The 10,318-nt window shown below is 46.6% G+C and overlaps 1 protein-coding gene across 4 annotated transcripts in view; it reads right to left on the reverse strand.

Annotated features, from left to right (window-relative positions):
• Positions 1–10,318, reverse strand: part of MAP2 (microtubule-associated protein 2) — a 66,444-nt gene that overhangs the window by 37,099 nt on the left and 19,027 nt on the right. For all 4 annotated transcript variants that reach the window (XM_010136253.1, XM_010136252.1, XM_010136254.1 and 1 more), the window contains exons 2-3: positions 9,359–9,472; positions 7,006–7,083 (exon numbers count right to left, since the gene is read on the reverse strand). In XM_010136253.1, the coding sequence (XP_010134555.1) occupies positions 7,006–7,083; positions 9,359–9,472 (192 nt within the window). The remainder of the gene's footprint in view (positions 1–7,005; positions 7,084–9,358; positions 9,473–10,318) is intronic.

Genomic DNA, 10,318 nt, shown 5'->3' on the forward strand with positions numbered 1-10,318 from the left:
CCTTCTACTCCCTGAGATATAGATCCTCCCTTGATTCCTCTAAAGCCACTTCACTTTTACGTCAATCCCACTGATAAAATAATACTTACTGACGTGCTCAGGCCATAGGAAAATGGTGTACAGAACCACAGCAAACAGTTTTACTGTCCTTCTTTGCAGCCAGCTGACACGATGATAACTGGGAACGCTCACAAAACAACTGGAGATCAAACACGACCCCATACTGCCTGAAGTCACCTGCGTACGCTGGGGTAAAATGGATTTCCTTTGCCTACTGCAGAATTAAAGACCTTCCACTGCTATCTTTTTTAGACACTGGGTTTTTTTTCCCCAGCTGTGCTAACGACTGACTTATTTCCAGTACTAATCCTTCGGCCTGTTGCGCACGCTGTTCTTGGCAGTCGTTCTCCAGCACAAAGAACAAACGAGCTTACGCTTCGTGGAAGTAGCTGCTCCTTTTGCTTCTGCTGTGAGCCAAGACCAAGAGCCGTGAGCTAAGCAGGGAACAGGGTTTCACTGACCGCAAAGTTGCGTCCGTTGCTCGCTCTGCAGCTTCACTTTGAGATAAGTAGACTCTGGAGGAGCATCACTTCCACGTGGGGAGAAAACTAGGTTTCCCTCCCCGGAAAGCAGCAATCCCAGGCACATAGATAATGGAATGGATGGCGGGTGGGGAGAGGGGAAGAGGAACAATATGGGACCATGCTCGGTTCACCTTCGTCATGGCCCAACAAGACCTCTGTGCTCTTCACCGTGGCACTGGGACGTGTACTAGAGCCAGTCCACTCCGAGCTGAACAAAGGGTGGTCATAGTACTCCTCATCCGAATGGTAGGGCTCCTCATCGGGCACAGACACCGAAATGGAGGGGGCCAGGTGTTTATGCCCCTGGCTGCTGGCAGCGGGCCCACAGCCTGGGCAGTGGCGTAGCGGGCCCACCTTATCCTCCGCCCCTTCATCTACAAATAGACACACACAGACAAAAACTGCAGGACAGACAGACACAGAACAGACGAGACAGGACGGACGCATGCACTAGCAACACCAGCCACGACGTCGCACTGCCGGGCGGGTGAAACCAGCCGGGCTACAGGTTAGTGCAGGATGGAGGAAGGAGGCGGCTGTGCATTTTAACACACGGGCCATGTCTGCGGCGTTTCCTGCGGTGTCCGTCCCATCGCGTTGGAAGGGAACCACTGGACGAAGTGCATTTCAAAACTGTACCCTCGTCATTTAGAGGAACGCCTACTGCACGCAAAGCACAGCTCACAACTGGTACTGACAGGCGCGTGCGCTCTGCAGCCGACTGCCCGCACTGGAAACCTCTCAAGTACCCCTCACAGGCAGCAGCTGAAGGACTTCAAAACGCGAATTTCAAAAAGCCCTGTAATTCAAAAGCAGACCAGCTTACACTGGTCACCGGTGGCTTTACTTCTCATTGCATCTGCTTCAAAATTCCCCACTTTCTTCTGTTCCCTAGAGATAAGTAACATTTAAACAACCAAAAAACCCCTTCCCCAAATAGCTGGCTACCTTTTTTCCTCGTAAAGGCCACGTAAAGCTGCTCACAGCAATCCTGTCGGTCCGATACTTTATGCTGTTGTGTCATGTTTCTGTGGGTGAACTAGCTCCCACATTGGCGTCTGCCAGCGCTTTGGAATGACAACTTTATTCACCTGTCACTGAAGCACTGCAGATAATCACATAATCATCTCACGACTACACCAGCTACTGACAGCACAGCTACAGGGAGGGGGAGCCTGGGCTGGGTTTTGCAAGAGGAAGGAAAGTAACACTGCCCAGTGAAAAGGACCGGCCTACCATCCGATCCACACGAACCCAGCGGGCAGGCAGCAGGGCCGCTGTGGTCTCAGGTGCTCTCTCGCGCTGAACGCAGCTATGAAAAGCGAAACACCTAGTACCGCAGAAAACACGTTTAAGCCTGTTCTCGTGTCTGTGCATGACAACCGGCTGTTTGACGAACACTACATTCCTGGGGTGCCTTTGGCAGCTGCAGCTATCCCACTGGATTTCCTACTGGCTTCAAGGACAAGTCCGCGCCCAGTGTCCCTGGCCTTTCTCCAGGCAATTACAACTTCAGGAGTTTCCCCAGAGCCTCCAAAACTTTCCTCTCAGTTCCACGACACTGAGTCAGAAAGCAAGGCTTTAACACGGGTGGTGTAACCGGTATTACCCACATCCCTGCGTGAGACCCAGAACCAAGAGGCCTCACGAATGCTACTGGAACTATCGTTACCCAAGTCTTGGAAAGCAATTTTTATCCACATCAATGCCATCTGTAAGAGCTTCCTCCTGGCCAATAACAGTAAGTTTTAAGTTTCTATAGCCCACCATGACAAGACAACATCCGTGTCTTTACAAAACCACAGCCTCTGCTTTCTGCAGCAACACGGCAGCAAGTGTCCGGAAATGTAGCGACATGCATTTCTTCTGCCTGGGAAAAGAGGGCTGTGCTAATAACCTGTTCCAGCTCCATCGCCCACAAAAAGGAAGAAGAATTACTCATCTATGCTGATATTAGTAGCTCCAATACGCATCAGAGTGCTGCAGAAGGAAGAGGATCCGTGTCTAGGGTTCCAGGAGAGCCCCGAGGCTGGCCAGAACTGACAGCGTGCTCTGCGCACCTCTGCGCACGCACAAACACCACCCACGGAAGCCAGCTGAAGAGAGCTGCTCTCTTGAATTTCAGGGCATAAGGAGCGCCTGAACCACTGATAGTTTATTTGCTTCGCTCTTGTAGCAGAATGCAAACCCCAGGACGCTCTGCAGAGCACCGCAACAGGAAACGCTAAACCCCAGGCTGTGCCTTAGCCTCCCACCTCTCCTAGGACTTACAAGCCAGCAGCAAGGTTGCAGGGATCCATCTGCAATGCAGAACCTGTGGATTTCGTCTCCACAGAAGCTCCTACAAAATTCAGCAACAGATTCGCAGGGGCTCGCAGCTCACAAAAGTCTAGTTACAGGGGGCGAGGACACGAGTGAGAGACCAGGAGTCAAATCCCTCCTAAACCTGGGAAGATTCAAAACTACAACTCCTGCTTCTTTGCAGGGTACCCTCACACCAGTCCAGGTGGACAAGAGTGAAAAGAATGGACGCTCTTTCTGCCTCTTCTGCTGGAGCTGGAACATTGTGGAGACGAGAACAGAAGGTTGATATGGTCAGAAACAGAACATGGAGAAGGAGGATGTGCAAAAGGGAAGGTTCTCCCTACTGCTGAGGGTCATATTTACCTGGGGGGTCTTTAGAAGTAAAATGCATCCACAAGAGTGCAGGTGAAACCTTAGGACTTCTCTATACTAATGCAAACAAGGCTGAAAATTCCTTCTTTATAGGCTCTGATTGGAAGGTAGGCAAAAAAAAACCACAGGGCCTGCTTCTGCTCCTTAAAACCACAGGAACTGACATTCATCCATATTACTGTGATGGTCCAAAATCACAAGGAGGGCAAAGTCTAGCATTGTTTGGGGCTGTTATGTCTGTGGCTGTCACGGGTTTACATCGTTTTTACAGAATTGTCAGTTTTACTGGTTTTATCAGTTTTAATAAAAATATTTCCAAAATTACTGCAGATAATTTCATTAGCAAGATAATGGTGCCTTTAAAGGAGGATATGCTTTATTCAGCAACAAGAAAAGTCCTTTCTTTGTTATTTTAGTGTCTTCCAATAGTTCTTATTCACCTCTAAGAGTGATGAAAATCCTCAAGGCAGTTTAAAGTCCAAGACTAAAACCGTTTCTCACTAAGGCTAATTCCTCTTTAGCTTCCAGATATCTTTTGAAGACTCTCAAGAAGTAATTTTTAATGTAAATACTGACATTTTCATAGGAGACTTGGGTCCTTTCAGTTTGGAAAATCTTCTTGTTTCGTATATAAAGCCTAATCTGAAATGCCTTTTTCAAACTGGAAGACAGTCTGTCAAAGGCGTCCTTCTATCCTGCAACAGAAGAAATTCTACCTGAAGACTTGGTTGACCACCGTCACAAGGTCCGGAGCACAAAAGAAATGCCAAGTTGGCAAGAGAATATCGTACCAGCCCTGCACGACCAGATGCAACTGCTAAAAGGATTAGACAGTGCTAGGGAAGATTTCATTTCCTGAGCAAAACTGTGTTATTAGAGTTGAAATAAACAAAATAATTCCAATAATCAATTTCAATAGTTATCTTACCTTCTGCAGCAGTAAAAAGAGGCAGGCTCATCTGAATGTTTTTCTGCAGCCAAATGAAAGAAAGAAACCTACATCCACCGACTCCTTTCTCTCAGGAAATACACTCGACCCACAAACCTCTCTGCCTTCTCTACTTATTTTTTTTTTTTTTTTAATTTGTGTTTGCTGCATGGCTGGCCACATCCACCTTTGTCATGTCTACAGCCGTGATTTCCTTCCTACCGTGACTGAAGGAAGTCTCTTTCGGATACAAAGCGATGCGACACACGCTGACAAGTGCATTAGGAAAACGTTCTAAGAGCAGGGGCGAAAAGGAGGTCTGAGCTAGATACACGCACCGAGCGCTCAGCTTTTTTTGTTCAACACCTGCAGAATTGGGTTAAATTCATCAATTGTATCCTGCTGAGCAGAAGGACAGACAGACAACGTAAAGGTGCGTGAGGATGGATAGCCGGATGGTATAGGGAACTGAAGCTTTAAACCAGTAGGGTAAAACTGGGTCAAACCCTACGGAGCGAGGCAAACTCTGCTGAATGGGAGCGCTGCCTGAATACAAATGACAGGTCTGCCTCCTGCAAGGCAACTCGCCCACAGAAAACAAGGACTGCATCTTCTAACAGAGGGCAGAACACAGTCTTTTTACCACCACGAACACCACATTAAATTGACAGCACTGATATTTGGGGGGAAAAGCATGTACTTCTGGTGGAAGTTTTCTCAAGTTCCTTTCTGTTCATCAACCAGTGAGTTCCAATTTCAGAGCCGGACGTAAACAAGAAGCTTCCATCAGAGTGCTTTAATGACTCAGCACATCATTTCTGTCCATACTTCCTCACAAACCTACACTTTTAGGATTTACACAGGACATTTGCTCTGAAAAATGAGGAGTTGGATCAAAATCTTGTCATAGAAAAGTCTCTTGAATAACGTTAAAGGAAATGATTTGATTTTATAAACCGCGTCATTGCATAAATCATCAAACCCTCTCCCAAACACGGGCCTTTCAGTCCCTGCAACCACCCCTGCGGGCAGGTAAGCCAGTGCTATTGTATTAACTCCATTCCACACGCACGGAAAGAGAAAAACCCTGCTAAGCGACCTGCTGAGTCACACGCACAGCTGGGGACAGGCCAGCCCAGCAGCTCACCACCACCTCGAGTTGTAGAGTGTTGTGACACCTTCTCACGTTAATGCAACTAGCAAAACGGTTTCTATTTGCTTAGGGGGCAACCTGCAACTTCCTGTCCATTAACCGGTAGGAGTACTTTATAAAATCCTAAAATACGTGCAAATAACACCGCTGACAGAACACAAAGCTAACCCTCAACGAAGGGTAACGGAAGAACCTCGACACTGGCCTGAAGCAGAAGAACAAGCCGATTGTTGCGATACGAAAAAATCAAAGAGCCTACGCTGAACTAGTCAAGTGAACTGTATCTGAAAAAATAGCAGTAAAACCCTGGCAACAGTTCTAAAAGCCTTCGCTAATGCCCAACCAGCCTCCTCTTCAGTGGGTGTTTTGATTGCGGGTACCTCTGGTGATGAGTCCAGGAACCGCCATACTCGTCGTTTTAAATACACAATGGGAAGAGGGTCTGGGGCTTTTTTTTTTTAAGAGAACAACCTCCAATTAATCAAATTCTTTCTATTGGTTACTAACCACACCCAGTACAGCAGACTGTCAAATGTTGTTCTTAACACAGCCTGTAAACGTATTATCTCAAAAATGACCGCAGGACGGAACACACCAAACTGCAGTGTCCTGATAAACTGGGTCAGACTGTGGTAGCACGTGAAACACCAATGGTCCGCTTGTAAAATTACTAGAGGCTCCGTGTTAAAACACCAACAAAGTTTGTTCAGCGGATGAAAAGAAATCATATTCATGCACTTCTTTAAGCATAGCAGAGTAAAAATGGTAAATGAAAATCCACGGAGGAAAGCAATGGACACACAAAGACGCTGTTGACACTGTTGGCAGAGTTCTGAACCCCAATCCTTCCATCTTCTCCACAGGGCACTGCCACCTCCCTACGCCGAGGGCCTGGGCGCAGCAGTCGTCTTCTCCGAACACAGCGCTGGCACACACGCTTAGCGCTGTGAGAGCTCCACTGGGATTTAGGCCTCTGCCTAAAAGTAAGCCAACGCTGAAGTTCTTTGCTAGAGGGGATTTTAGCAGGAGTACGATGCAGTGATCACAAGCTACTGAAAGTGAACCTTTGTCGTGCAGAACAGAGCAGAAATTCGCTTTGCCAGACTAGAATTTGACTCCTGTACTCTCCGTACAGAACCTCCAACACACGTGGGCCTTGGAGTGTGAATTACAGGTCAAAGCCCAAAGACATGATCCAACTCTGAATCTCCTTGCTTCCATGCATTTAAGATTTCAAAACCAAAGCTAATGGTAATTAAAAAAAAAAAAAAAAAAAAAAAAAAAAAAAAAAAAAAAAAAAAAAAAAAAAAAAGGCAGCCAAACAAATCCTCAGGAAAGAAAGATGACTCATACTGAATCACGCTCGTCGTGACCACACTGGGACAGCAAACATCTTGGCTCATACTGGGTGTAACAGATAAAAAGGTGAGAGTCACCGTCTTTTTTTTCTTTGAGAACATGGATGTACTTAACATACCCTGTTGGTTACTTCTGTGCACGTGTGTCTACCTCGTCCTCGCACAGCAGCTGGCTTGCAGATAGGGAGTTACGGCTGGCAATGCCTTATGTTTTCACATGAAGGTGCAGAAAGTATCTCCATTGTCTGATTCCCCCAGCCTTTAGATTCATGACTCATCCCTCCGCAATGTCCAGGAGACCCTTACCTTCCTCCAGAGCTCCGGTCTGCTCGGAAGCTGGTGACGGAGGCGGGGAAGGAGGCAGGTTGGCTGACTCTTCAACTGCTAGAAATTGAACAGTGACAATGAGATACAGCAATTAATTCCAGTGAGACTGGTGCTTGATGCAAGCTGCAGCCAGCCCGGCCTGCCCAGCCAAGAGAATTACTCGAGGGGACTTGTGCCCGGTGGATTTTCAGATAGACCCTTTCAGAATACACAGATTTTTAAAATTCTAATTAATTTTTTCTCAGATGGAATGAATTATTTTCACAATTCTGGTCTTAAAGTACAATACAGAAATGTAGTGCGAAATTACCTTTTAAATCAGTGTTGCCACTTCGAAAACCTTCAGTCACCCAAGGCAACAACAATAAAGCATCCGAGCATAAGAGGTTTTTACACATTCACGCCAACTTTCAGAAACTGGCATTCAATCTCTTCAATTTACCTTGAGTGCACAAACAAAAAACATTCCACACACTTCCCCCTCCCCGCTGCTAAGTTCAAGGTTGATCCGAGAATACGTGCAAATACTGCTTGTCTCAACACAAAAGACTTCAGCGTCGGGAACTTACGTCAGCCATGACGTAACAGTGATTTAGCTGAGCAAGGCTCAGAGCAACCTTAGATTAGCTTGGACTAGGTTTTAGATTCATTCCCCGTCATGAGACTAGAAGCTGAAACCAGATGATGATTTTTCAATTATTTGAATTCAAGTACGATGAAACGACAAACTGCTTCTCAGATGAGCTCAGCTTTACCTCTGCATCTGAGTTTATACCAATCACTCTGAAAACTTTTTTCCTTTGAAAATAGACGCGCTACTGCGGCTTAACCAGTGTTTTAAAAAAGGTAACAAATCTGTTTTAATAGATCTGTCTTCTAAATGGCACCTCTCAGTTCCTGACTCAGGGCTTCTTCCCAAGCGTGGAACAACCGGTTCCAAAACCCAGCGGAATTTGCCATGTCTCCTTCTCCTGATTTCCGTGTGGTTTGGAAGAGACCCTTGTGTGACCTGTCCTTAAGGGTGTGCTGTGCCGGGACAGAGTATTTGTATCTTCTGGCCGTGCTTATGGAACAGTCCCTGGCCACAGGAACTCTAACACCAACAGTTGCTAACTCCAGACACGCTTCTCACAATATTTTTCAAGTCTTATCTAATCAGATGGGACTGACGATGCTTTTGGCCTCACTCAGGCCCCAGTGAAGCATTTTGTGCTTGAATAGCTATGAAGCGTTTTCCAGCACTGGGGTTTTCAATGTACAATCGAGTCTCTGTAAGGAAGGGAATTACCAAGCATCACATTGCCCTGCTGCAGTTCAAAACGAGTTCAGTGAAACAGAAGGCCTTGGGAACCGGATTTCCAACAAACATTCCGAGAACACTCAGGGACTTCAGTTCATCTCTAGGCAGGGTCCGGCAATGCACCAAACAAAGCAGAGTGCCCGTGGGGCAAATACCACAGGGCACGCTTTTGATTTGATCGCAACGTACGTGCTCTTGGAGAACTTACTCTGGGGCAGGCTTGCAACACTCGTCCTACCTCAGGACAGAGGATGGCTTTCCCCTGGCCTTTGCTGTACGTGTTTCGAACTCCTGTGGAAGTTTTCTGGCAGGGAGGAAGCACTGTAGGAACAAATGGCTGCATACCTACCTGCTTTTTTATATATATATACACACACACACATATATTTGTATTTCAGAGAGACATTTCACAAAGGAGCCAGCAGGAGGATGGGGGCATAGTATGGACAAGTGGCAGTGGTACTATTCCCAGTCTGGACCACTGGCATTTGCTTCAGTGCATGTAACTCCCTGTCCCACAATCTCCCAGCTGCTAATCCCTCTCCCAGCCTCACTGGTGTGCCCCATTCCCCTCTGCGTCCCGTTGAGGTGCTCCTCCTCCATCTTTTTGACTGGCCACCACCCAATCCACAGAGCCTCGCTTTCTGCTTACACGCCTCTCCTCTAATCTTCACCTCTTCAGACATTAATCTTACTGTACATGGCTGAACACAAAAGGGCTCTGAGTGCTGCTGGGTCCCACCAAACACAAGGACAAAACCAGCCCCACCACCAGTTACACTCACAGCTGCAACTCTCAGGAGTCAGAAACCAGGCGGAGAACTGCTGGTAGCAGTTCCTGCAACAGGGAGGAACAGTCATAGGGACATCAAGAACCGGGGCAACGGGGATACCACTATTACTACGTGGTTTATCCAGCGTGTACCCATGACCATAGCCCGTGTGAAGACAAGCTGTAACTGCTGGTTGTAATACAGATACATGAAGTTTGCAGACACAAGGGTACTCTGAACATTCCTCATTTCGTTTTACCTAAAGGTAGTGGTCCGGGCTGATCTTTGTGCTGGGCTTCTTTTTCCTGTTCGCCTTTCAGGACTGCTACAGCTTCAGCTGTTACTACTTGTACTATCCTCGCAGACACTTCTTCTGTGGCAGCAGCAAAGTTCGGAAAAACAAAGAAAAGCACGCTAATGAGAGCAATGTTTTACAACGATAGCGATTAGCTTAAACAATAAAAAAGGGAGTCTGACTTAACCCGGTTCTACACGGACATTTTTTTCCTGAAATAGAAGCAAATCATTAGATGTAAAATACACATAGAAGGACCAAAGATCTCCGTGAAAAACACTGCACTATTTATAAAAAACCAGGACGCCAGCCTTTACGGTTAGATGCACAAAGCATCATTATTAAACGCTCTCTCTGTTAGGGACAATGGGCAGCAACCACAAAATTTTAAGAAAATCATTTATTAAACGTCTGGAAATTTTTTTTTTTTTTTTTTTGCAAATGCTGTTTTGCACACAGGAATAGAATGGCCAGCTGAGTAAAGGGATTTCTGGACATGTCATATATGGAGTTCGCTGCACTCTTACATGCCCTGTGGATGGCATTCCCTCCTCATCACCACGCAGTACCCACTAAAGGCGTTTCCCAGACAGACAAGGGCCTTGAAAAAGAAGGGCCAAATGACATTTTGATCCCATTAAAATGTGATTAAATTTTAATTCCATTAAAATGTATACTTCATCCTCCTCACCACTTTTAAGACAGCCACACAAAGCTTTATTTAAACAGTAGGACTGAATATTGTGCAGAATACAGAGAATAACAATTGTTCGGTGGGATGTGGGCTCGGTCGCAGGCTTGGCTCCCAGCTGCTCGCTGGGTGCTGGGTGCAGAGAAGGGGTACACTCACATGGAGTTGGCTGAGGCACTGCATGCTCAACAGACCCAGGTGCCCCAGGACCTGTGCTTCACCACCCCCACCCC

The sequence above is a fragment of the Buceros rhinoceros genome, unplaced genomic scaffold, assembly GCF_000710305.1.
Source record: "Buceros rhinoceros silvestris isolate BGI_N320 unplaced genomic scaffold, ASM71030v1 scaffold2925, whole genome shotgun sequence".
Classification (NCBI taxonomy): Eukaryota; Metazoa; Chordata; class Aves; order Bucerotiformes; family Bucerotidae; genus Buceros; species Buceros rhinoceros.